At 37.8% G+C, this 27850-nt stretch overlaps 2 protein-coding genes and 2 non-coding genes across 5 annotated transcripts; 1 reads left to right on the top strand and 3 right to left on the bottom strand.

Annotated features, from left to right (window-relative positions):
• Positions 1-4: 4 nt before the first annotated feature.
• Positions 5-12991, bottom strand: LOC104959536 (plexin domain-containing protein 1-like). Of its 2 annotated transcripts, none has more exons than XM_010787437.1 (14): positions 12888-12991; positions 5921-6084; positions 5522-5665; positions 2643-2712; positions 2403-2525; positions 2208-2326; positions 2010-2109; positions 1324-1419; positions 1161-1242; positions 1021-1081; positions 806-932; positions 662-697; positions 409-566; positions 5-303 (listed from the first exon to the last, which is right to left on the bottom strand). In XM_010787437.1, the coding sequence occupies exons 1-14, from the start codon at positions 12955-12957 to the stop codon at positions 190-192; spliced, it is 1464 nt and encodes a 487-aa protein (XP_010785739.1). In that variant the 5' UTR covers positions 12958-12991; the 3' UTR covers positions 5-189. The 2 variants fall into 2 exon arrangements, with proteins under 2 accessions (XP_010785739.1, XP_010785740.1); XM_010787438.1 differs by having other exon boundaries at positions 5597-5665.
• trnac-gca (transfer RNA cysteine (anticodon GCA)) lies at positions 3363-3434 on the bottom strand. Its single transcript has one exon. It is a non-coding gene; the product is annotated as a tRNA-Cys (tRNA).
• Positions 12992-15278: 2287 nt separating the features above from the next.
• trnac-gca (transfer RNA cysteine (anticodon GCA)) lies at positions 15279-15350 on the top strand. The gene has a single exon. It is a non-coding gene; the product is annotated as a tRNA-Cys (tRNA).
• A 1277-nt stretch (positions 15351-16627) lies between these two features.
• arl5c (ADP-ribosylation factor-like 5C) lies at positions 16628-22028 on the bottom strand. The gene is made up of 6 exons (XM_010787436.1): positions 21818-22028; positions 20687-20747; positions 20436-20583; positions 19789-19872; positions 18521-18672; positions 16628-18085 (listed from the first exon to the last, which is right to left on the bottom strand). Exons 1-6 carry the CDS (start codon positions 21861-21863, stop codon positions 18037-18039), a joined length of 540 nt encoding a protein of 179 aa, XP_010785738.1. The 5' UTR covers positions 21864-22028; the 3' UTR covers positions 16628-18036.
• Between the last annotated feature and the right edge of the window lie 5822 nt (positions 22029-27850).

Raw genomic sequence — 27850 nt, 5'->3', positions numbered from 1 at the left:
GACATACATGTTTAATTAAATTGTTGAATATTTAAAAATCAGCTTTAATCTACAAAAAAGGTTGCATAAATGTTGCCTGACGTCTTAACAATATGAATGTAATACTTGAACTAGTTTTGCACAAATGTATATATTTGGATGTTTGTAGAAATAAGTTCAATTGAAATGTTTTAGGTTCCATCCATTATTTCAACATGGCCCGGCTTGAACAATGCTGTCTTTATCATGACCTTCCACTTCCACTTCTGTGTAACCAGGCTGTTGCTTCTGAAACGTCAAGGATGGCCAGTAGTTATTGCGTCGCTAAAAAAAACAAGAAACGTAAAAGATGACGTTTGGTGTGGATATGTGTAATTTAAGCACACATGGCTCCTGTCAGGGCAGGTGTTGGACACATTCAGTGCTCACCTGGATGAGGTAAAGTGGTGATGCAGCAGTTGGATGGTAGTTGATGTAAAGAGCTACCAGTACCATAGCCAAAACTAAAACCAGTGCAGCTGCTATACCAGCTATCACTCCTGTGTTAGCCAACCCGTCACTCTTTGTTGAAGAATCAGTCTTCACATCTGTAATAGAGATGAAACCCCATTATTATACCTCTTCAAAGGGCTCTATATTTTAGTTTTTTGTTCTCATTCTGTTTCTGAGAATAATAACTCACCGTTGCCAGTCTTAAAGATATGATGTTTGGTCTCATCTGTGAGAAAACAGAAAGCCATCATTTCCATACTTATTTCATGGCTGAATCTATTCTTATTCAGCGACAAAATGTGGGGGAAAAATACTAAGAATAGCTCAGCCTTACCGTCACAATCACATTCACAGCCTTTTTGTAGAGGAGTCAGTGAGGTGACATTCTCGATCTCTGGTGTGATAGAGGAACCAGTGGCGCTGTCAACCCTGGAGTAATCCTCACAGGTTGCATTTTTGCTCTGCCCATATACAATAATACAATATATTTTATGCATGAGGCTTAAAAATGGCAAATAAGCAGATAAGTATTCTTGTTGTCCACATTACCTCCTCTAAGCAGGCATAGTCCAACCATTCTTGTCTGTGTCTATCCATGCCATCTGAACACCTAAAACGCATCAGATGTATATTTACAAAGGTAAAACAGCACTATATGAATGTTTAGGCTATCGCAATGTACTGCTCACCTCTGGAGTACGTGGCACCAGCTACAACCAGAGGTTTGGTTATATGAGAGGCAGAGCTCACAGCTATCATGTTGTAGACAGGCTGAATAAAGAGAAGGAGGTAACATATTATAACATATCCAACATATTGAACAGAGACTTATATTTAATAATATTCACTTACTAGGCAGAGGAGTGAACTCAACAGCAGAGTAGCTGGTGATCTTTGTAGTGTCTATCTCGACCCGATGGTACTCATAAATTGTCCGTTGCTTGGCACCTAAATCGATAATAGGTTTGTTGTCAGGTTTTCACATACAGTAGGCTACTATGTATCTAAAATATGTGGTTAATGTCTTTATTATAAGTAGACGTGCAATAATTAGTCAAAAAATGATAATACAAAAAAAATAGCAATCTGTTTTTATAATTGATTTATGTTGTAGTCAACAGATAAATAATGCTGATTCCACCCTCTGAAATGATTTCCTTCTAACATTTCTATATAAATAAACTTGCCTTGCCTTCTCCATCTGTTTTATATCATATTACAGTAAAAATATTTGGGTTTCAAAATGAAAAAACAAGTCCTTTAAAGACATCACCATGGACTTTGAGAAACAGGGATTGACATGTTCTTACTTTTTTGTATTAAAGACCAAACAATGGAGGAAATAATTCACAGAAGAATCACTAATGAAAACAATTGTTAGTTGCAGCAGCAAAAAGAGTTTAAATGGACAGAGATAAAGCTCAACGTCAACTCTATTATCCTAATCTGGTTTGGTTCAATGGCAGGATAACACAAAACAATCATGTTAACAGATACAAATATGAATGTAACGTATTTGCATAAACTTTATTGCCGACCTGGTGATTGAGGAGAAACTGGCGTGACCATAAAAGCATCAGACAAACCGGCCTTTACTGGATGCTCAGCTGAACCGATCACATCTAAAGACAGAGGTATCTGACAGACAAAAAGGGAACCGCTTATGCATGCAGCAAAATGAAAGAGCACCATTTTAGAAAGCTACTGAGAGCAGAAAAGAGATGTGTCTCACTCACATCTCGGTAGCTGAATGTGATGGTTCCTGTTTTGTGAAGAGCAGCCTGAAATGTAAAATCTCCTTCTGACTCTTTTCCCAGGAGTCTGACCCGATCCCACTGGACCACAAACACCTCACCTGAAGACAGGGAACGTCAAAAATGTCTCAGATATGTTACTGGGCAATCATGATCAAATATGTGGTCGTATCTTACCATTGTCCAGGTATTGCACATTAGATTCTTTAGCGTAGCTGGGGTCAAAATTTGCCATTAGAGGGGCGATGTACTGTGTGGCCGTGAGCATACGGTGAGTAATGTCCCCTGTGAAGATAAAGCCTGAACATGGCCAGATGGACAAATATGTAAGATTTTGAGTATGATCTGCAAAACACTTCTCTGCTTTGAACGCATGCAGGAAAGGTCACATCTGTTATAAAATACAATAAAACGTACCTCCAGTTGCTATGGTGATCTGCCTCAGGTAGTGTCCGTAAAAAGGAAAGTCAAACGACAGGGCAACCCTCTGCAAAGAGAGTGGATAGAAGCAGTCAGAGAGAAAACGAGGCATTGGGGGAATAGCTCAAATGTTTGCTAGCGTTTTCAAGTTGAAAGCATCCTAATCATTTTCTTCAAGGAGGAAAATAAGGAGAAAACCAAGTTTATATTGCACTGAGATAGAATAAAGAGGCTGCAGGCGCTATGTTTTGTTTGATTTCCCTCATTGTATGGTAGAGCACCACTCATTTAATTACTCCACTAACACCTTTATGTAAAGAGTTTAGTTATGTCCCTAAGAGTTATATTAATATATACCCACCATTTTGTTATACTATCAATCCATTCAGAAACATCAACATTTAGTCAATACTCTCTATTCTCCAAATCAATTCAAATGCCTGCGCACACAGGGGGGATTTACAGAAAACAATGAAGCAAGTTATCCAATGTTGCTGCTTTTATGTCATTGTTATCCGCAAAACTGTCCACTTTCCTGCAGCCTTAAAAGCAAACACCCACCATCAACAACCATGTAATGCCAAATTGGCCTGACTGGAATTTTCAGGGTTAATACTCAACTGAATATCATTTGATAATGCGTGTTAGAACAATTGATATGAAATCTGACTGACTGAATGTGTTCATGTTTCAAATACTCGGTTCATAGTGAAAATGAGGGGGCACCCGGATTTGAACCAGGGACCTCTTGATCTGCAGTCAAATGCTCTACCACTGAGCTATACCCCCATGCTCCTATTTTACATTGTTATCATTATTACTCTTTGTAAAGGAACAGGCACTTGTTTGCGTTAGCAGGCTCTGACTCAGCTTTTAAAAGCAGACAGCTGTGACTAACACTCTCCTCAGCATAATATCTGATGTAACAACTGCAATGATCTTGTTAAAACATAGACACAACTTGGCTACGTAGGAGCAGGTCATTGAGGTAACAGAGTGTGAATTTTTTCAAAACAGATATTCAAACTCTATTATGAGTGTCAATAATCAAAAGAGCAAAGGGAATACTGACCCTGCTGTTACCATTGATACAAATGATAACCCTCACCTGCAGCTCTAGCTGTAATTTAATATAATAAAAAACACATGACCAGTACCTTTTGTTTTCCAAAAAGGCAAGCTTTTTCTTCTTAGCTTCAAATATGTACACATCTAATGTAAAAACAGTTTACTCCTAAACTGTATAACCTGAACATGTTTTATTTAAAGCTCTTTCCAAATGGAGAATACATTTTTTCCATTACATATTTTTTTAGCGTTTAGGAGTTTTCCTTTCCTGTTCTGGACCCACTACATCTTTTTATATTAAAGTGAGATGTATGTCTGGCTCAGGTGCCAGGTGTTGTACAACGAGAGGTCAGAACTTGGTTGGTGCTGACAGCCTCTGGCAGGCCTGGAGCTCTTGGCATGTATCGACATTCCCCTGGTCCATTAGCTCCCCTACCTTATATTTCAACCTGAACATCCTGACATACCCTAAAAATAAAGTATTGGGAGAACATTTTGGGATTTTCTCATTTGAGAAATGTACAATCAGAAACTGACTGTGTACTTGTTTTTGTTGCACTCAATTTCATCAAGGACATAGAACAGATACATTTTATTGCTCAATTTATACAATCTCTTGCATAGCTTCAGTAAAAAGGGTATCTGGATAAATCCCAATGTGTCTCCAGATTCTATGAATTGACCAGATGTATTGGTGGATCATACATTTTGCACATAATTGGATGCCTCCTGCTTTTTCATACTATCACCAAATTACTGGGACAGAGGTTCCAGCGGTAAAGCTTTGACTGCAGACCGCACTTGAAATGCAGCTGCACTTGTGCAGTAGATGCTGCATTATGTCACATGTAGGGGGCACCAGATTTAAACTTTAGATGTCTTGGTCTTCAGTCACCACTCAGCCATATCCCTGTGACAGTTGTTAATTCATGTCAGTCTGGAAAAGTACAATAAGGATATAAATGTTTGACAACTAACCAAACAACAACTAAGTAGAGGCTAGTGCACAGTCAGTAACTTTCTACCAATATGTCACAAGAACACAGGTCCTTTAAATACAGATGTATTGGTCTTGCACACATTTTGCATTTATGTGAAGGTCTTCTCTTTGAATGTGTTTATATGTCATTTATAAAAAAAAATTGATAAATAATTTTAACTCATAGCAGGTCTTTAGCTCTGCAGTAGAGCATTTGACTGCATGTGGTCCCCATTAGCGCTGGGTGCCCCGTTAACTGTGTGGGAAGAAATAGCTGTGGTATGACATTTCTAAAAGTGTGAACAAATACAATTAAGGAGACAAACCTTTTCTTACTCTTAATATTGTACTGTTTAAGTAAAAAAAAAAAATGAAATGTACCATGCCACCAATGTTAGTCAAAATAAGCTTGTCATAGGGGGTTTATGCCAGTGAAAAAGCATTTGACTACAGATGAAGAAATCCCCTAAAATCAGGGTTCCCATATGATGCAATATGTGTCATATCTAAAAAAATTGTCATATCTACAAAATGTGTCATACCTATAATACGTGTTACTATTACCTTTATGTTATGTTGATGAGCAGAAGCGAGAGATGCACAATTGTTTTTAAATGTGTTTTGTTATTTTATAACCATTAATAACCATATGGTTATTACAAGACTATCACTAAGCACCTAAGTTGTGTTGGTATAGCTCAGTGGCAGAGCATTCAACTGCAGATATAAAGGGCAAATTGCACAGAGGATATATTAATATGTATACTTTTCACCAATAACCTACAGAAAAAGTAAGAATATGCCTCTGTTTTTTCTCTGTTGTACTCACCACAGCCTGTTTGTATGCATTTGACAGAATGCCATGGACTCTTACTTGACCATGTCGGACGTCACTCATATCTACCCATAGTTCTTGTGAGCGCTGGTCTTCTGGGCCAAAGCTACGCCATGCGTAATATTTCCCAGAATCCTCCTTACACACAAGAAAAACACGGAGGATTAGAAGTTGTAATGTGTGACTGTTTTTAGGAAATATGTCATACAGGCATCAAGAGTTCACTCATATGCTGTCATAGACCTCTCCTAGTGAGTGGAAATTAGTAAACTCTATTTCCAAAACAGGGCAGTGTTTAACTCCAACCAAAACAAATAAAACATGTCAAAAGCCAAACACATAGTCTATGCCACAAACCATTACAGTCATAAAACACTGCGGTTCAGCTCTCACCACTACGCGTGTCGTGTTGTCTGGCAGGTTGTTGATGGTTAGCCCTCCACCCAGGACCGCCCTGCTTATCCTTATGTGGCCTGAAGATGACCGATGCGCTCTGTGAGGATGATTGTCACCTCCAGTGGACTCTCTATGCTCTGAGATCACACTGTACCAATCATCTGTCCACAACAATGAATATCAGGTTAGTATGTTATGTCCGTTACTATAGATTTTGATGGTATAATCGCTTGCATCTTTCTTCCATGCCATATGATACATTTGAAATTCTAAGGAGAGAGGAGAAAGGAAAAAAGGAAAAGCCCACATGAGCCTATATATTTTTTTGACTCTGGCAGCATTACTGTTGGGATACATTTCAGATGCCAGTTTTATTCAGTCTCTTAAAATTGTTTACTAGTTTAGGCTGAGGAATCAACCACTCAGCCAAATCAGATATTACAATGTGTTTTGATATTTTCATTCTCGACCTTGTCAGTTAAAGCCACTGATAAACAAAGACAGAAATAATACAAATAACATTTTATGAGCTCGGAAGGAACAGTCAAATCTTACAAACAATGTTAACCGTATTTAGTAAGCAGACTGGGGTAGGTAACTTTTGTTTTAAAGCTCTTGGTGATTTAATTGATGGTTTGGATTTCTTTAAATCCACATTTTGAAAGCCGCATATTCCTAGTTGATGTTCTGAGTTTATTTTAGCATCACAATATGATTTTCAGAGTGTTGAAAATTCAAGACTGCTGGTACACCAAGACGAGGACCTATCCTGGTCCTTGTATAACCTCGGCCACTGATAGAGCTGTAGGCTACATTGCAAGGACTTTCTTTCTGCATTGAATTGTCTGCAGAAATGTTAAACCACGTAATTGGTCACATAGTGAGTTTAAACCAGCTACTTTTTTGGATTATTGATATATTACATCTATTAACTTCAAAATATTTTCCTTGTTTCTTAATCATAAGTTGCCTAAGTGCAGAGGTGGGATAAGTATTGAGTGGCAAAAAACTGAAATACTGGGGTAAAGTCCCTCAAAATTGTACACTGTACTGCCTAAGTGTTATATTGACTTGCAAAGTGTTGAGTTGAAGTATAGTAGCATGGCAATAATCAAAAATAGTATAAGTAGATGAAAATTGTTCTAATATAAATTATACAATATTTGAGTACATTTAAAATCTATCCATCTCACTGGAGTATTACGGTGCTGCGCGTTTTTTAGGTAGACCACGGTAGCCGACAAATGACGTCACACATCGGCCTATATAAACCCCGAGAAAGCGTCGTCATTTGGCGGGGTGTCTCATCTAACCCTAAATATGGGCGGCTTCCTGTACTTAACGTTTTCTGTTTTCTTGTCTGGCTTCCAGGGAACTACAGGAGGTGTTTGGTGCGGTGCTGGTAACGTTAAAGAACTAAAAAAAAGCCACGACAATCACTCCGTCGTGTTCAGTTTCCCTTCATAAACACCGTGAATCTCCTGCCGTGGTCAGCTTGGCTGCCGCGAAGAGTTCGTCTCTGCTGCTCCGGTGATTTCATGTCGGGACATGTTGCTAACTGAGCAGAATAAAACTGAGCAGGGTGACTCTACCAGGCCCTCAGTGGTCCGGTAGCAATCCCAGGCTCAAACACATGTAAACCCTGGATTTAAACGTGTCAATCCTCACTGTGGTTGTTGTTTTCTGTCGATATCAGGCTAACGCTTGCTCCTTACATCTACATCTAAAAGCTAGTTAGCATTAGCAGCGCCGTAAGACATGCCCCCTTAGCTTCTCTCAAAGTAACATGAGGGAACATGAAGCACTAACTAAACATTTAGATTTAGACACGATGTGACTGTGAAGAACTTTTGGCTTTTAACGTTAATATTGAAAAACGTTCAAACGCATGTGTAGCTTTCTTGCTACCAGGTGGTATTCCTCCATAATTCTGTGATCCCATTTATTTTAAACCGAACGCCTGCATTTTTTTTCTTTTTTTAAGTGTTTTAAACAAGCATACTTTAACATGACCATTGCCAGGTTTGTCCACTTAAAAAAACGTCTTTGTCCAGCTCTCGTATTACACACACACCAGATTCAAATCACTTTTAATTACATCCTCTCTCATACTCTTAAGTTTATTTCAATTCACCAAAACAATTGATTTCTGACTCTTGAGAACAATACATTAGCTCAAGTCTCCAAAACAAAAACATTTTTTGTGCTAAATTTGAAAATCAACATGGAACATTTTTGCAATTCACACATTTCTCAACAAACATGTGACATAAAATCACTCGTTTGCCATTTCAAATTGCCATGCCCAATACCACCTGGCAAACACATAATTTTTAAGTATCAATCAAGAAGACCTACGCTTCAGTCCAACCTTATTACCCTCTATCTCCGATTTGATAGTAAAAACTATAACCCATGATTTATTGTTTGGTCCCAAATTATATTGCTGTGTTTATGTATTATATTCTATTTAAAAGAAGATTGGATTTTTAAGTACACAATATACCTTTTGAAAATGCATGGATATGTTGATTTGTTTTGCAATGTGGAAATAAAGTTTCACCAGGGTGCAGTAACTGCTCATGTGTGTTGTGTTTGGTCAATATACTCATATACTTTACTCTCTCAATTTTATGTTGAAATGAAACCAAGACTATTGCTAGGAAGTTCAAATGTTTAGTGTTTTAGTTTGAGCACAGCAGTGTGTAAGTCATGCGTTGACAACATTGGATTTTTCGAATGAAGTGTTTCATTTAGCAAAATAAGGTGTTCTTATGTCTGGGAAATGTATATGTTTAAAAATAACAAAATGCTCAAGCAATCATAAAGAAACTAATGTTCTTGGTCTTGAAATAATTCAGGTTATTTTAATTTTAAAACAATCTTCTTGTGAAATGACAGATAAAAGAAAACACGAATCCAGAACGAGTAAAGTCTTGTGCGTGAGTGCACATTCAATGAAGTGGGATTAAGTTGGATCTTGAGGTTTTGTTGAACCGAGTATAAAATAATGATATGAGGGTGTAGCTCATGGGTGTGAAAAACATTAAATGACAACTCCACCTCTAACCAAACCTACATTACAATACAAGGTGTCCATTGTGTTCTCAAAAGGGACAGAGAAACCAAGTTTTTTTTTTATAGGTTAGGACCAGACTGACCTGTCATCTGAATTAGGCATTTGCTTTAAATTCAGCTATTTTACACATGTTGTCAAGCCTAAAAAGAAAACTGCAAACTCCCTCACATGCAGACATACTTCCATCAACTCTTTCACTAGCCAATTTAACAGACTAGAACTTAATCCTAGTTTATTAAAAAAAACACAGTTCAAAGCCTAAGCTCAATTCAAGCATTTGTCTTATCATTGGCAAGAAAACACATTTACGAGTGAAAAATCTGACATATTAAGCTTTTAAACAACTCCTTATGGGTTCCAACAGCCTGCGCAGCTCCCATCCTGCCACTGAAATGTAATTTGAAGTTGGTTTGATGCCTGCATTTATGAGTGTGGTAGGGAAACATAGGCCGGTTGGTCTCTAAACTATGTCGTTGTGCCAAACCCCCAGAGTTCAGACTGTGTGGGACTTCTGCTGGTGATGCCTGCTTTAAACATCACTCTGAATTCACACAATTAGAACACTGATGTCTTCCAGCCGCCAAAACTACAATGAGTCATTTAACAAGTGGCTGTAGTGACTAGTCTTTACCTCATAGGGAGCTTATTTTATTTATCCTTGTTTCTCTCCACCCTTTCATTCAATTAAGTGGTGCGTCAATGCATTTGTAGCAACTCATATAATACACCTAGATGTGTGATTGTTGAGGGCTGGGTCTGCCCTGTTATGGCATTTATATGAGGTAAGAGGATAAATAGTCTGCAGTGCAGCAGATAAACATTATTCTGGTTTATGAAAAGCTGGGAGGGGTGCAGACGCTGAGCATAAAGCTGGGGCTTTAATATCTACTCAGGCCATCAGTCTCACAGGCAATAGTAATGCAATCCCTGGCAGATAATCAAAACAGTGAGATGGGAGTCATATCGTCTCTTCTGACCAAAACAAACCAAATGCTCATCTCTTTCCATAAAAAAATCAACATGCACTTATGTTACTGATGTGTATCTTATAACAAGTCACACAAAATGGCAGGCAACATTAACTATGATGATATGAAACTCACCTTTCAAACTGACATTTGATTTTCACATAGGAGTGATCTTAATTCTTGATATTTAGATATTTAGTACATAAATAACAAAAGAAACCTAAGTGGTTTATAAATGTTAAGATGAACCTGGATTAGTTTCTTATATCTGCTCCTTTTTACTAGAGCAGGAGAAAACAAAGAGCAAGATAAAGTGTGGGTATGAATGTAAAGAGAAGCACACTATGGTTACAAAAGCTAAACCATGCCTCTGTTACAGTGTAGAAATGGTTTTGGTCTGACTCAGAAAGTGAGAAAACTTTAATTGGCTAAATCTGCCCTTGGCCTAGGTTTGCAAAATTCAAATATTTGTTTCAGGGTGTAAACACTTTAAAAACGATTTGAGGCAGCACTGAAGCAAAGGATGACAAGTATAAAGACCCGGTGAGGTAAACCAGGAAATGCTTTTTGTCAAATATAATGAAAGGGCAGATGATCTGGACAGGAAACTGACCTCTGCCCGCTCCTTTAGGATCTAAACCACGACATTTAGCTGCCTTTTTCTGTGAGCGGTCAGGACAGAGCGGTCTGAGAGAACACACCCTTCCTGAGCAGAGGCTCACATCACCCGCAATAAACATGCATAGTTCATTTCAGGCATGTGGTTGAATTGCAGATGTGCAATTCTCAAATGTAATCTCAGTGAATATCTTTTAAATCCGTTCTTAAACCTTTCTTTTATGAATGTTTCATTATGTTTTTGATTCTAGGGGGGGAATGCCCTGGCCTTTTATATATATATATTGAACCTCAATTTATCCACTTGGGTTTTTGTAGTGTCTCAGTTGTTTGTATATAATTATATTGTGTTTTTTTTTCGTGTTTTCTGCAATGTATTTCTTTTTGAATGCAATTTTAAACGTATTATTTCTAAGTAACATACTAGAAACAGTCACAATGGCATTATTTATTTGAGAGGAGAATAAATGAATAAGGAAACTTAAAAATGACCAATTTAAATGATGTTGTCCCTAACAAACGGCAACAACTAAACTGTATGGACATCCCATTTTGGTCAACTTTTGTTAAGAGAACCTGAGCACACTGATTGCTTCACATGTCTTTTGTTATGGTGAAACAATATCTCTACATGGATAAGCAGAACATTATCATTTCAAATGGTTGTGTCCGATAAGACAAATAAGACAAATGGAGACTGAGTTCAGGCCAAAACCATTTCCCATACAAACACTGTTCCAAAGTAAAACATTATTCAAAGAGCAAGTTGCTCGGCTGTTGGCACATAAATCGTTTTGTTCTTGCCACTTTATTTTTCCTTAAACACAAGAATGTTTTGATTATCACAAGCTAAATTGCCTTTGACTTTCATAAAAATAAAGATTCAATTTAAGATCCACAGACCACAACATCCTATCTCCACTCCAGTCTTACAATACAATACGCTTAACTTTGTTTCTCATTTTTCAAGTTTAGCTCCAACTTTTCTGGATCAGCTTCAGGCTATTTCTTAAGCAAACCTTTCAGCAGGACAAGAGATGAGAGGCCAAACACTGAGGTCATTGACGGGTACACAATTTATCTTTTGCTTGGGGCTTGGTGTTATTACAGACTGGTTCAGATGGTGTAGATGGCCCCCTCGGGAACAGAGTCATTTTTTAAAACTGGGCAGTAAATAATGTTGAGTGAAGGGGCAATTAAGAGCAAATTAGGCAAAGGAAAGGAGGATATGTTAGGTCAATACAGAACAGCTGACCCCTTATCCTGCAAGCATATATCTGAGCACTTCCTGTCATATCGTGTTTTCATCTGCAACACATTTCACTCTGCAGAACAATACGAGGAGTACTGGAGGATTTACTGAAATGTTAGGGGAATGCGGGAGAGGAGTGTGGAGAGTGACCAGTCAAATTCCTCAAAACTAGAAATAAATTAATATGAATGTCCAAAGCAAACTCACTTCCTGCATAAACACTCTGCACCCCTGAACTATCTTTATATATAGATATATATTTCAAAAAACAAAGATGGTAACTGATAGTGTCAGAGGGTGTCGTTTTCTCATACTGATATTCTGCACAAACTTTGCTGTTGTATTTGCTGTATGGTGTCCTTACTGTAAGGTAATTATTATATCTACAGCACTTTGGCTCGACCAAAAGTCATTTTAAAAATGTGTTATATAAATAAAACTTGATTTGATTTGATTTGATAAATCTACTCTCCGACAGCTTGAAAAGCCTCCAGACATTTTATGCCAGAGTCTAGAAGGGTCCGGGAGTCAAGAAGAAAAGCAGACTCAATATCTAATTTTAAACCTGAGACGAGCTGTTTGTGGGTTGTTGTTTAGACTCAGTTGCATGCTTGTGGAATAGGGTATTTCTATTGTATACTTTATTGTAAACTGGGTCATTCATTCTTGTGAGTAAAATAAAAAGGGCATAGCATGCATGTTTGCTGTTCCACAAAGACTCCTACTCCTCTGCGGTCTACAGTGAGTTAAAATAGCACAACATTATTATACAAAATTATAAATAAGAATATTAACTAACTCCTTTAACAAAAAAACTAAAGGAAAACGAATTAGGCAAAATTAAATGCATGCAGTGTTTATTTGCAACTCTTTAAAATATAAAGTACCAATTTAGCACAAGAGAAAGAAAACTGTTAGGCACACTTACACCTGTAAACCTAAGCATCGCTGTGACTTGACGCTGTGACTGGACGCTGTGACTGGACGCCGTGACGACCAGACAGTCGGAAAGATGGAGATATTAAAGCAATGATGATGGAGGCTCACCTGTTTGCTGTTGAACTCTTCCCCTTGCTTGGGAGAGACAGAGAAGTAGCATCACCAAACTGAAACACATGTTGGCCAGAAAAAGACAGAACAACAGAATAACAGCTCCTCTTTCCTTCTCCCTCCTCTTCTTCTCTTTGCAAAAACAACTTTTATCTGAATCTTTCGTCCTCCCTCCAAATCTCCCTCTCTCTCCTCACACCATCCCTGTTTCCTCCTCCTCAATGCTGTCGTGGTAATTGTAAACACACGAGGATCAGCTGATGAGGCTTTGCATCCTAAAAGAGAAAGTATTTCATCTGAACACTTTAAAGGCCTGGATAGCAAGTTTTAATTTATATTTGATAAAATTATGCTTTACTCTCTTTGGGATTAAGAAAATGTACTGGAGTTTGACTGTCAGCAGTGGGAATGGCGCCTCCTTCTGTCCAAACCGGCTCTGAGGATTGAGCCATCTGACATCTGAGATTAGACATGGTTATCATGATAAACAAAACAAAAATGCTAGTAATAATATTATACATTCCATGTCAAGTCTGTAAATTACTCCTTAATACATTGTCTTGACTTTAACAACAACATTGTGACCAAAATGAATAGAAACGTCTCTTTGCTGCAGTTTCATTTCCAGAGGTAAAGTACATTTTGTTTAAAATGGCATGTATGTTACAAGCGCTGTTGCACCACTCAACCGCAGCTTTCATAATTTGTATCTGTTTCGAGAGCAAATACAGAGTCCTTGGCAAAGAAAATGGCAGCTGACTGTTTATTGCATTCACAGCTGGAAAGTCCATCAGTGCCTAATCTCATAATATCATACGCACAGTGTACAATGTGCAGCAGCAGGTGTCGGTTTTATTAGGTTATGGCTTCCAACAAACAAATAAATACACAGAGGTTTGAATAACTTTCAATTTAGATTTACTTACTCAGCATAGCATCACTTGTTCGTTCATGTGCTGATGAGGATAATCCAAATAAAAGCCAAAATGTGGAAAAACAGATAATAATTTATCACTCTGAGATTGTGATTGTATTACCTGCAGTAGACGGCGGTCTATTTGACCTACAACAGGCCCACCTAAAACTCCTATTATCCTACATTTTCTTGCAGTCAGATCACCCTTTCCATGTGGTAACTTAAGCCTTTATGTGTTAGGATTTGTTGTTCTATCACTGTAAAACTGTGTGTTAACATGCAATACTACTTTGTCTCAAGTTCTTGAAAAAAGGTTGCATACAGTGATTTGAATGACATAAAAGCTCATTACTGCACTGCTGGTAATGGTGGATTTAACTTTTTGCTGGGCTGCTTAATCTATATTAATATATCATAGTTCATTAGTTGATTTAAAATGTGTATTTAATCTGCAGAGTAGAATTACTAGTAATTTAAGTTCCCAAGTGGAGTGAAGCAAAACGTTCATTATTTACCTTTGAGATGTAGGCCTAGTAAAAGTTGGCTTACAAAGTAGCTTAACATTGAAATCCTAAATTAGACCAATTAGTTCAAGTAGCCTACCTACAAGTACTGCAAAATTGTACTTATTTAGTCTACAGCAGGAAAGCTTCTAGTTACTTAATTTATTTAAATGTAGCCTACTTTTTACATGACAGCACTAGTTTGAATGTTTAGTTAGCCTTTGATTATTTTGTGTCAACATGAAGGCTACGCTAGATTGGTTTTGACCACTTTCTTAGTCAACAAGTTGTTTTGTAGGCTACCGACCTATCACACTTTTAGTTTCAAATGTTGTTCATGTTTAGAACATCGTGTAGGGTTACCCTATCTTGACTATTAAGACTAGGCCTAATTGTAATCATACAAACGAAAAGTCTGAATTACTCAAGGTGTCATCATTTACTCAATCCACTGTTTACCCTTCCTAAATACCTATTTAACCCGAAATATGATCTGTAATTAAGCATAAGCAAGTCCATTTAGTTTCTCAACCGGACTAAACCTTAATCATAGCGTTGTCTCATTAAAAGGTATTTATTGTTTTCTGTGAAATTACTACGTTGTGGACGGGACAGTCAAATACGTCATTCCGATGGCGTCTGAGCAGGAAACATTTCTATTTTGCTTTGTCCTCCATATGCTACATACCAAACGACGTATTTGTCGTTCAATTTGGTGGATTCTTTGATCTCCGACAAGAAGTCAAAATCTCGGAACATCGCCACAAATCTAGGCTCAGTTCTCCCCCACGTGGTCAGACAGGTTTGTACCTTTAACAAATACAATTTAAAGACTACGACGCGAATGTCAATACAAATCAATTCGTTAAAGTAAACATAATATGAACGATCACGATTTATACGGAGTCATATTTATTTCAGATGTCAATAGTGTTTAAATAAGAAACACGCCACATCTACTGAGCACAAGGGGGTATAGCTCAGTGGTAGAGCATTTGACTGCAGATCAAGAGGTCCCCGGTTCAAATCCGGATGCCCCCTCTTTTATCAATTTTTTTTCTCGTCATCTACTTTCGAGAGAGAGCTACCATTTCTTAAAGACTAATTATGAATTCTTTAAGATGACCTATAGTTGTGTAGCACAAACAAAAATAATATGCAGATGATACTGTTATTTATTGTTCATCCTCTTCTATAGAGCAAAGTCTTGATTTCCTCCAGTCTGCCTTTGATGTTATTCAATCCCATTTATCTCAACTCAAGTTAGTATTAAATGCAGACAAATCCAAACTCATGATATTCTCAAATGGCATAAAGTTAACTTCTATTCTTCCCAAGATTTGTACTGCTCAAGGGACTGACATTGAAAGAGTCACTACATACAAATATCTAGGTTTTATTATTGATCAGAACTTATCTTTCAAGTCACAAACTGAAAATGTTGTTTCAAAGCAAAAAATAAAATTATGTTTCTTTAACAGAAATAAATCCTGTTTCTCCTTTCAGACACGGAAATATTTGGTCTCTGCAACGTTTTTACCGGTTTTGGATTATGGTGATCTTCTTTACATGAATGCCTCTGACCAGTGCCTAAAGAGCTTGGATACCATTGTGCATTACGTTTTGTTACTGGATGTGGATATCGTGTGTACACCACTGCACTTTGTATGCTGCTGCTAATTGGCCATCTTTGTCTGCACGCAGACTTTCCCATTTGTTGGGTTTTCTATAAATCTCTGCTTGGGCTGGTTCCCTCTTATATTTGCACATATATGTGTGAAAAACAAAGTCTATATGGCCTGCGCTCCCAAGATTTTATTCAGATGTTGGTTCCTAAAGTGAGAACAGAACTGGGTAAAAAAGCTTTTAAATATGCTGCCCCTTCTGCATGGAATAATATACAGAAGGAGCTGAAACCCTCAGATTTGATCACTATGGGGGAGTTTAAGTCCATCTTAAAGGACAGAGAACAAGAATCCTTTGGTCGTATATCCCATAATTGAAGTTGTTTTAAATGTTGCCAGTTTTTAATGATTTATAATAGTTTATTTTATTTCCATATCGACTGGCTAATGTGCCATTTAATTTGTGTTTTACGACCACTGTATTCGTCTGCCTGTATTATCTGTGTTTTATCTGTTGTAACTTTGTTCATCCTGCCCTTCTTGGCCAGGTCGATCTTGAAAAAGAGATTTTTATCTCAATGACACTTTGTACCTGGTGAAATAAAGGATATATATAATAGAGCTTATATGCTACAGTAGACCATAGTCTAGTATCACTGCTGCAAGATAGAAAACACATCCACTGCATATTTGTAATACTCTTTATTAAAAAAAGGCAATTACACAATACAGTATACATACTTTAAAAATACGACTCATAGTATTTAGCAGCCAGCTCATTTGTAATATACAGTTCAAGAGCTTTGTTTTCTTAAAATAATTTCCTAAACATGTTTATGTCTAACAAAATAGTTCTGTTGTTCAATGGCGTTTGATAACAATGTATACATTAGGGGCAGACTTGTATCCTAATATTGCAGGCTTTCTTTGGCCACAGGAGGTACGGTATGTGCTGTAAAGTTTCACCACAGTTATTGTGTAAAAGTCTTCCATTGGAAGAGGCTTAATACTAGGCAGCTGTTTTGTAACTAGTGTAGGTACTATTTAGGTTGAAAAAGGAGTAGTTCATGTAAACTAAAAGAGAAAGTAATTGGTGACGAGAATCAAAGGTCAAGATGAGATCATGGTTGTCTCACTTAAGGCTTAATGTGTTGGCACGAGAGGAATAAAAGGGCACTGGATTAGCTTGATAACATTAAAATATGGGATAAACCGGACTACAACCTCTGTGTAGTTTGTCACATATTTGGTAAAACTTGTTTAGTTCCAGTAATGAATACATTATTGATACTTTAATGATTATACTTTTAAAAATAACCCCATGGAAATGAAAGAAGCCCATTGTGACAGAAAAGAGGAATGTGATATATCTGGTTAAGGAGCCTCTCTATGCGGGTCCCTTTAGGACATGCACATTAACACTCCCTAGTTGTTCTCATCTACGTCACCACGACTGAGAACAACTTGGAGTTCAGCAATGAAGATTTATGGACCAAATATCTGGGAGCGCTTTAACCCTGAGGTCTTTAGATCAAGCCTGGAGACTGTGCTGTGTTTCGCTGCCTTTTGTTCAATGTGATAACTTCACACTGCACTGTTACATTTACAGTTGTATTCTGTTCCTGTTTTTAGGTTGTTTTATTTTGTATCCTCTTGGCCCTTTAATGACGGCTTTTAATTGTATTGAAATGCATTTCGTGGTATGTTTCGTATGCACTTTGTCTTAATGCTTTGAAGTTTTATGTAAAGCACTTTGAATTGCTTTGTGTCTTAAATGTGTTCCATAAATAAATCTGCCTTTTATTGCCTCAAGATGGATATTAAAATATATCCAAGCACTTCTTTAACAGTACAAAAACAGTACACATTTATAGATAATGGTGAACATTAACCGACTCTAGGATCACCCAGGGTTTTCCTTTGCTCCTCCACCCTGAAGCCTTGGTTGTAAAGGTGTGGCGCGGCGCAGCAGGCTCTATCACAGATGCCGTATTCAGAGGACTTTGCCCCAAAAACAGTCAATATACAGATACTGAGGCCTCTGCAGGGCCTTTCTATGTTGGCTCAGATTGAGGACGTTTCATCCATTGGAGTGCGTTCTTCTAGTTTGCAACAACCCGAGACTTCATCCAGTCCAGACTGGCTGGTAGACTGGGAGAGAACGGAGAGAAAGAAAGCATTTTGAGTGACGGAAATATTGAATACAGCTGAAATGTTTCTAAACACATGTTGTTGTTCAGACTAACTCTAGCTAAGCAAGCTTTTTTATGTTTGAAATAATCTATCTGTAAACAATTGATATACAATTTATGTTTGTTTGCATGTATGTTCCATTTGTGTCATCACTTTTTTCTGCTGTGTTTATTTTGTTAACTGTTTTTTTCTCTGCAACTTCTACATTTATTTCAACATTTATACATTTTTACAAGATGTATTTTATTTGAAGTATATACCGATGTCTTATTGTCCTATTATTCTGTGTTCTTGAAAAGCTACATTCCAATGGGTTATTCCTGACAAAAGCATTTCCAGGAGCAACGAAAGCAGAAAGGAGGAGAAAGTGTGAGGTACGTTAGGCAGACTCACCCTTCCCCTGTGAGGGCGCAGCAGGCTTGAACATGCCAGGGGTGTGATGAGATGGAGTCGAGTGTGAGGCACTGCGAGATCTCTGTTGCCGTCATCGAGCCCTTCACATCCTGTTTGTTGGCCAAAATAAGAAGAGCTGCATTCTGTAGTTCCTAAAACAAAAAAGCAGAAGGGTTACCAATGTTGCTTTCTATATTTGTATCTAAAGAGCTGAAGTGTTTCCAATGGAAATTCCAAATATGACCCAACGTCAACTTTTGAGAACAGAGAACATAAACCTCAGCGGAAAATTCAGACACATGTCAACACGCTGACTCACAAAGTCTGAGCCGAAACGTCCTCGTCACGTTGTGTCACGGCTTTGTTACCTATTGCACAATTAGTTACTCTAAAAGCAGGTGGGTATCTCTGACATCTAGACAGAATAACAAAAGGGTTTTACGTCAAGTATTAACCCTGCTGCTGTCACGGAATGTACTTCAGTACAATTTGAGGTACTTGTATATGAGTTCTTTTAAGTTTCTGCTCCTTTCTGCTTTATGATAATGAACTGCATTTCAAACTTCCTGCTCTGCCACATAAAATTGATTGTCTAAGTTCCCTTGTGGATTGAGATTGTCAATGCAAATAAGTAATACAAAAATTCATTAGGATGTAGTATTATACATTAAGATAAGATAACATGTGATCATCAGTGGTTGGAAATTCACAAGCCGCATGTAAAGTAATTTAAATTTCATTCAACCTTTGTTTTAAATTAGAATATCATTGAACACATCATTAAAAATATATCTGACTAAATTAAGAAAGGAAAAAAGCTAGGCATCAAGGAACACAAATAACAAACTAAAAGGAAAATGACAATAAAAGAAATAAAACATTAAATAAAAATGAGAACATTAAAATGCATCCATATTATCAATCAAATCAAATCAAGTTTTATTTATATAGCACATTTATAAAGATTTTTGGTCGAGCCAAAGTGCTGTACATATAATAAAAATAGCCTACAGTAGAGACACATATTATCCAATCCAGTAACATACATTATCCTGACTCTAATAGCCATTCTGCATAAGTAGTACTTTACTACATATAATATGATGTCAAGACCTTTTGTACTAGTTAACATGTTGAATGCAGAACCAAAGGACCTCTGCGCTGCTGTAATCTAATCTAATGTAAAGACTGATTTGTGGTAACATCTGGACCATAATGATTGTTACTCATGAAATAACAAACATCTGTCAACACAGCTTGATTTGTACCTCATGTGCAAGCATTTGGTGCAGTTCCTCTTTGGTGAGCGTGAGACGTTCACGGTCGGTGCTGTCCACAACCAGAATGACAATCTGAAAGATAAGTTATTAAATCAGATTTAAGCAACACAGTCATAAACCTCATATTATCAGAGCTTGTATTATCAGGAGGGGGGAACAACAAACTTTCTGCAGACATATGTAATATATTATAGGTGATTATGTAATGGTGAAAAGTAACTTTTTCTGTACTTTGACAAATGTTTTTTATTATTGTGTTCTACATTGCAGGAGAACGCTTATGTGTATTGTGTTATGTTGTTGACTGGTTTTAAATATTCTTATTATTTAAGGGCCACCGTTAGAAATAAGATGAGGCATTAAGGGGTTTATCCCCAAATTCAATTAAAAAATATAGGTTAATGGGCAAACACAAACACAAGCCAATAAATGCTTTCCTTTTCTGACTTGGATATCTGATATCATACCAAGTCAATTATCAATTCTTGTTCAAAAGCAAGATTCAATGTGTTTTTAGGGGGGGGAAACATTGTATAAATGCCTCAGTAACATGTCACGTTTATGATTGATTTGTTACTGTAAATTGTGATTCAGAGCCTTTATCTGTGCTGCTGTAGACAGGAAGTGATCCGTACCTCTGTGTTGCCGTAGTACGAGTACCAGCTTGCTCGAAGGTTGTCCTGTCCTCCGATATCCCAGACCAAAAAGTGTGTTTTACGTACGGTGATCTCCTCAACATTGCTACCGATGGTTGGTGATGTGTGCACAGCTTCTTTTGTCAGACTGTTTGTGCAGAGAAAAAAACCACATTATAAATACAGATATTCAGCAGATATTATGGTTATATGACACTATTTATGTCGGAAAATTGTGCTAAAACACTTACAACTGATAAAGGATGGTTGTCTTCCCAGCATTGTCCAAACCCACAATGATTACTTTGTGCTCTGAGGGAAGAAAAGTAGATTACATTTACCCAGTGCAAACATGTTTTTATTCTCATTAGAACACACTTCTTGGATCAGGAGTCCTGGATGGATATCCTCGTGGATTCATCTTCTTATTATGCATTTCCAAACATTTGGACTACCTATGCTGTAAAATGTATTATATTTTCGATTTACACACGGCATCTATTGCACGTCTGTCCGTCCTGGGAGAGGGATCCCTCCTCTGTTGCTCTCCCTGAGGCTTCTCCCATTTTCCCCTTTAAACTGTGGGTTTTCTCCGGAAGTTTTTCCTTGTACGATGTGAGGGTCTAAGGACAGAGGGTGTCGTTTTCTCATACTGATATTCTGTACAAACTGTGAAGTCCACTGAGACAAATGTAACATTTGTGATATTGGGCTATATAAATAAACATTGATTGATTGATTGACTTCTAATCTTGAGTTGCATAGTTCATTTCAGAGCAAAACAAGAGAAAAAGTACACACAGATAAGATAAAGGACAGAAATACGTCTGTTATTCAAAGTAAAGTTGTTACGTCACTGCATGGCAATGTGCTGTGTATCAACTGCTGACAGTTTTTTTTTTTACTGTAAGTCACTCTGAATAAAAGAACATTAATATGTTTAGTGATAAAAGAGAAGAAACATTAACGAGTGACCAGTGCTGAACGATATCTTTTATTTTGGCCTAAATAAATTGGATAGGATTATGAATTATGAAAATGAATTTCGTATTAAAATACATAGGCCTATCTCTGTTATGTTGCAACCCGTAAAAGTGTAGCTTATTTTAATTACCTTATAGACTCAAAGGTAGCTTTTTCTATAAAAACATATCATCATAATTAAGAGTTGAATCATGTATATTAGAAGGTAACGTTACTGTACTGACTTTCCACCAATGATTGTGTTATTGTGATAGGCAACATGAAAACAATAGTTATTTATAGTTATTTAGTCAATTTTCAACATATTATTTCAGGATATGCTACTTAAACAATTGGAGAGCGTTTTAAAAGTAACAACACTTGACACCAAATCTCGTTTGAAATGAACTTTATCTTACCTGTGTCACCGAAGACAGACAGCATCTTGGTCAGAATAAATCCCATATTCAACAAGTGTGAGATGTGAGCAACGAACACAATAAGATCCAGTAAACCCGACCTGATGGAGTCACACTTCAGTGTAAACGGCTGACTAGCAAACTAACCTGAATTCCTTTATGTGATATCGCTTTCTACTGCTCCATTGCGTGAGTGGGTGGCGCCTCCTGGAAACCCTCTTAAAAATGTGACTCACGGACGAAGTGCATAGTAATGGTGCGTTCATGTGCCGTTGGAAATGTCTGAATTACCACAAATATTATTGGCTTTACATTACAACTTGATTATTTTGTAGGCTATACCTAGCCAAAGCTGATTGAGTAAATAAAGTACTAAATATTGATTGAAACAATACAACATTTTGGTTAAAAATAAAGGTGGTATTCACAGTTGGTCAGCCTATGTAATTATATTTTATATGATCAAATAAGGATTAATGTAGACGTTGTATATGAAATATAGGATGTTGAAAAAAAAAAAAATACATATTATTTTATAAATAGCGTAGTTGTTTCTTTTTTGACTCACTTAGCTTGAAGGCGCGACATACAAATGTTGCTTAGATTTAAAACCTCACATCTCCTTTAAATTGTATGACAGCTCAACATAATTTTAAACCATTAAATAGGCTTTAAGTGTCAATTATTATCAGTTTAGAATTAGAAATATGTTTCTAAAGTCTCTTCAACAGTATCACAGCGTTACCGGTTCGTAGCTACTGAACATTTAAAACATATTTTTTCAACATCCATACAGTAGATCAAGTCCTCCAGGTTTATTTGACTAATAGCCTTTCAGGTGTTTCATATTTTTAAACTCAAAGAAAATGTATAAAAAAATCCTACTTTACCATTGTAGCTCATAAGTAAGAGTTTATTCAGGAACACGTGAAGGCAACATAGACACCGACGACAGGCGTGGACTGATGACGCAACTAATGACACACATGGACTGTCCATATATGGAGTTGAAGGAAAACTAGGTTCCTTCCACTGTCTGTATTATGAAGCAACAGAAAGCAAAACTGGGTATTTTAAAGAAAATCCCCGTGATTTCCAACATTCGGGAAGGTGTTTTCCAAGTACTAACCTACTGCACTCTAAAATAATATACCCTAACCAAACATTGTAATAGCCAGTACATTGTAATAGCCAGTACAACTTAAATTTCATTTCTTTAAATGAAATACCAAACATTCCCAGAGTTCCTTTTTTGTTCAGTGAGGACATTCAACTTGTACAGTTCCTTATCTGCCGGGTTAACCCACATTTAAACACAATCTATTACAATAACATTTTAGTTTTTGGTTTATTTCCTCTAGTTGATACATTTATATTGTTATTTTTTTGTTTAATTTATTTGTTAGACATGTTCAATGTACACAAAGAGTCATTGCACTGTGAGTGTGGGACTCTGCCGTTTGTATACATTTTGAAAAACAACAATACTAAATAAATACTGAATGAACATTTTTATTTGCTCATGAGTATTGAAAGCAATTCTAGAACCCTGAAGGCAGGAGAGACTGAAAAGAGTCAAGGGAAGCTTATAAAAGTTAACAGCATTTAATTACACAAGATGCGGTGGTGTACAAAATGAAATGTGCGAGTGGAGGCGCTCTCCACATTCAACGACCGGTCAGTACAGGTCAGGGGGTAGAAGAGATCAATTCTTGGCTTGCTCTTCCTGTTGTCATCTGAGGTCTTCTCCTATTGGCCGGCGTCGTCGGGGGGCGGGTCCAATGCAATTCCTGCCTTTTTCTGTAGCTAAATTGCATCATTCTGGCGTCTGTGGTTATTTAAACATTCCCTGCTACACATTATTCAGCGTCAATAAATGAGTGCTAATCCCAGTTTGATCAGTGTACAACATCACATGTCATTTCACCTTGGTTCAAGGTTTGAAATCGTATGATTCCGCCAGATGCTAAATGCTAACCGGAAGTGACGAATTTTCAGAATAAAAAGTGTTAAGCTAATAGTGAGAACTTCCGGTTTTCAGAATAAAACTGATTTAAATCAAATAGTGTATTTAATTCAAATTACGCCATATCAACATTGATTTTAATTTCTAACAATTTAGACCGGTTTAAGACAAATCATGGTTTAAAAACGTAGTTAAATAGATCGTTTTTTTATTTTTTTATTATTATTTTTTTATTAATTTTTTTATTAATTTTTTATTGTTATATACACTCCCAATATAGCTAGGAATACTGCACTTGACAAAAATGCAGGAGAGTTCATTTTTTTCTAACTCTCTCCTATTTTTTTGTCTATGTGTTACTCATAATCTTTTAACTACTTCTCTCCTGTAATGAGATTACCATTCTATTTGTTTATTAGATTTAGAGTTACACTCAGGGTCGTGTGTGTGTGTGTGTGTGTGTGTGTGGTCTCCTTTTTTTTCTCTCTCTCTTGCGTGCTCTCTCTCTCTTTCTCTCTCTCTCTCTCTCTCTCTCTCTCTCTCTCTCTCTGTGTGTGTGTATGTTAGCTATTTTAATTAGATTCAAAGTTAAGTTCAGGCTTCTCAGATGGATACAGGGAGGTGGATTTATTTTCGATTAGACAGCGCCCCCATAAGCTGGTTCATAATTGATTTTATCCGTTCCTCCAATTATTGACAGGTCCTGTTTGACCTATTTGTGTGCTGTGCGTCTCTCTCTCTCTCCTCTCGTCTCTCTCTCTCTCTCTCGTCTCTCTCTCTCTCTCTCTCTCTCTCTGTGTGTGTTGTATTTTAGCTATTTTAATTTAGATTCAAAGTTAAATTTCAGGCCTCTCAGGTGGAAAAGGGAGGTGAATTTATCTTCCATTGGACAGCGCCCCACTAGCTGTTGCATAATTGATTTATCCGGTTTCCTTCCATTAATTGATAGGTCCTGTTTTGGGCTATTGGTGTCTGTGTGTCTCTCTCTTTTGTGTGTGTGTGTCTCTCTCTCTCGTGTGTGTCTCTCTCTCCTCTTCTCTGTGTGTGTGTGTGTACCCACCTCAAAGCTCACTGACCTGACCTACCTACCTGTCCTTTCCCCAAGTTGGGAGCATTTAGAAAACAAACACAACACCGGGGACTTGATCATTCCCGGCTGGGGCCACCCTAGGTTTGAGAGCGTCTGGTGATAATGGGCCGAAACACTCGATGATCTCTGGGTCCATCACTGAGGATGTGTTCAAACAGACAATACTAAAGGAGCTATTTTGTTCCCCGAAAAAAACTTCCATTTTTGAGAACAAAAAAACTACTGACTACCTTGCACTATGATTCACTAATTTTTCCAAGGCCTATTATACTGTCTGCTGGTTTGATGGAGGAACAAATTCATGGCAACTGGATCTTTCAGATCAGGGAAAAAAGGTGTACCTGCAAACTGACCATCCTGTCCCCGCCACTAGATGGAGGCAGGAAGACACGAATGGAATGCCCTGGTCTGACATAAAGGAGGTATAGCGACCCACTTCCCACACCACGTCAATAGGGCGATATGCAACTTGCCACGAAATTGCAACTAATTTTCCGGATCATACTTTTTAACGCACCGACACATCCATATCACACAACGACAACAAGACACCACGCGAGGCCGCCCAACACATGGCAACACAGCCGGGGACAAGGCCGACATAAGCACAGGCACAACACCAGGCACACCACCAACACACAGCACATAACAGTGCATGGCACAAACGTTTCACAACCACACACACCAACAGCACACACGCGCGCCCACACACACAACATAACACAAACACAACCACACACAACACACACAGGCAACTCACAGACACATAAGACAGCAGCCACAACCACAGCACACATACACAGCAACACACAGCACACACACAAGACACACGACAGTGCAACAGCACACACAACACAACACACACAGCACACACAACACACACAACAGAGGTCCATGGCTTCTCACCTTTTTAGTATGCAATCAGGCTAGGTTCTACATCTGCCTGTACGCTTTGTTAAATCTGACCCCTAAACTTAACTCAGGTCGGGCTCAGAATGATTCTGCCCGTAATCCTAAAATTTATATCCATATAATGGAACCATCTTCCCCTCAGTTTGAACCTACTAATCCTAACCTACTCTGGCATACTTTGCCTAAAGCAAATAATCTAAACCAACACTTATTCTCCCCAGCTTTTTCATTCTGACCTTTCTTTCCAAACCCGTCCAACCCCTTTTCGGAATCGAACCCCCTTGGGCGGTGACGAAGGAAACGGGCCTTTAAACAGATACAGCCAAAGCGCGGTCGAGAGGAGGTGTCCGCATTACAACCACAGCTAGGCCACGTCCTTGTCTCTGTCTTTCAAAACTTAATACTCATGTCTGTTCAACTCCTGTACTTACTCTGTCTATTTACACACCCTTCAATATTTTATGACTCAGTCATATGCTAAGCTCAGGAACATGAGCGGCCGGTGAAACACTGTGGTGTCATTCTAGTGCGCAGGGTGCCGTTCTCCTGTGGATCCTCTATACAAACCATGAGGTAGTTCGTCTCGCTCTCCGTCGGACTCAAATCGTGTTCGGATGCAGCAGCGATCCGGTGGGGCCCTTCACAAAAACCTAACCGTAGCCGGAGCCTGGAGAAACGGTGGGACTTGCTCGAACCTAAGTATACTCTGAGTCCAATCTTCTATGCCCTAACAACTTAATAGCCAGGTAAAGTTCATCAAACCTAGGTTAAGAGCCATTTCGGGTTTAATCAGTTCATAACTAGTACTCCTTCTCCTTCTATAAAAGTCTGACTAATTATGAGATCAGTGGCAGTTAGCAGGCCTATCTTCCTCATTAACTAGTAGATGTGGGGTAACGTACTCCGCACCTAAGTATGACATAGTCCTAGCTCACGATCATGATTGCCTATCACATGTCTAACCTAACCACCCCTCTCAGGCCTCCGGGGTCCTTGGCCCAGAGGGTAAGCGGGCTTTTTAACTAGAGAAAGCCTCACGACGCGGCTTGGGGGGAGTGAGACGTAGTTCACTGAACCACATCTTCGCCTCTGCGAAATTTCTTCTTAACCAGTACCATTTAAGGGATCACAACCTCTTTCTCTCCTCTAGTCTCTAATCCTCAACCCTAAATTTCTTAAGAGAGCGATTATTAGTTCGGTCACTCCCTGGACCTAATATAACCTTTTTTTTGGATAATCCTTTAAGAAACTCCTTACTTATACTTCCTAAAATAACCATGAAAATCAATTGTATAGATTTTAACACTTAAACCACCTTAGTCCGGACCACATTCTTAACTGGAGTTGAAGGGCCGTTTTTAAATATCCCGATTACTCATTGCGCACACTCCTAAATATTGAGTTTTTTTGGAGAAACAAATAAGAATACATACGGCTGTATTTACTTTAATATATACCACCTCTAACTTTACTCTTAAGTAGATAAAATACATTTCGGGTGGGCGATTAAATAAATTTTTTTTAAACAAGTCTAAATAAACAGATTTATAATAGTTTTTTTATTATAATACACTGGCCTCTTCTTACGGCATTTTAGTATATTATGCACATTTGCTTGCAAAATTCAATGGGAGTTACCACTATGAATGCTTTGGGTCATGTTTTACCTCAATTTCCAACCTGTTTTGTTGACGTTCCACTTCCTGTTTTGCGGCCACAGGACCAATTTCCTGGGCGAGTGCTTGTTCCCAGTGGACAATAGCTTGAAAGGCACCATGTGGTGTGAAGAAACTCTAACTCAAAATCCTTTGAGCATCCCACATTGAATACTGGTCTTTTTCAAACGTTGAGGGCGATTATTTTCTTGATTCATTGCGACATACTCGCGAGAGCGAGAAATACATCCATGGAATCCATTTTACAGAAGATAAATCAGGTGTTTCTAAATTAACATAAATAGATGAAATTCTCGAACAAAATGGCGGCCGTGCACCTTTTATATTTCCAAGTTGCCATTTTACTGTCAAGATTAATATTAAATAAATGCTCATTTTTCAAGTCGGTG

The sequence above is a fragment of the Notothenia coriiceps genome, unplaced genomic scaffold, assembly GCF_000735185.1.
Source record: "Notothenia coriiceps isolate Sejong01 unplaced genomic scaffold, NC01 NC01_scaffold00030409, whole genome shotgun sequence".
Taxonomy (NCBI): Eukaryota; Metazoa; Chordata; class Actinopteri; order Perciformes; family Nototheniidae; genus Notothenia; species Notothenia coriiceps.
The sequence above is the reverse complement of the archived record's forward strand: the minus strand, read 5'-3'. Positions and strand labels throughout refer to the sequence as shown.

What these genes read in the sequence shown, in the direction of transcription:
- LOC104959536 (XM_010787437.1), bottom strand. Translation starts at nt 12,957, where the DNA reads ATGTGTTTCAGTTTGGTGATGCTACTTCTCTGTCTCTCCCAAGCAAGG. An exon ending in TATCTTTAAGACTGGCAACG is followed by an intron (nt 567 to 661) that starts GTGAGTTATTAT and finishes TCTCTATTACAG; the next exon opens with ATGTGAAGACTGATTCTTCA. An exon ending in CACCACTTTACCTCATCCAG is followed by an intron (nt 304 to 408) that starts GTGAGCACTGAA and finishes TGTTTTTTTTAG; the next exon opens with CGACGCAATAACTACTGGCC.
- arl5c (XM_010787436.1), bottom strand. Translation starts at nt 21,863, where the DNA reads ATGGGATTTATTCTGACCAAGATGCTGTCTGTCTTCGGTGACACAG. An exon ending in CGTACTACGGCAACACAGAG is followed by an intron (nt 19,873 to 20,435) that starts GTACGGATCACT and finishes CTTATCTTTCAG; the next exon opens with ATTGTCATTCTGGTTGTGGA. An exon ending in TGCGCCCTCACAGGGGAAGG is followed by an intron (nt 18,086 to 18,520) that starts GTGAGTCTGCCT and finishes GTTCTCTCCCAG; the next exon opens with TCTACCAGCCAGTCTGGACT.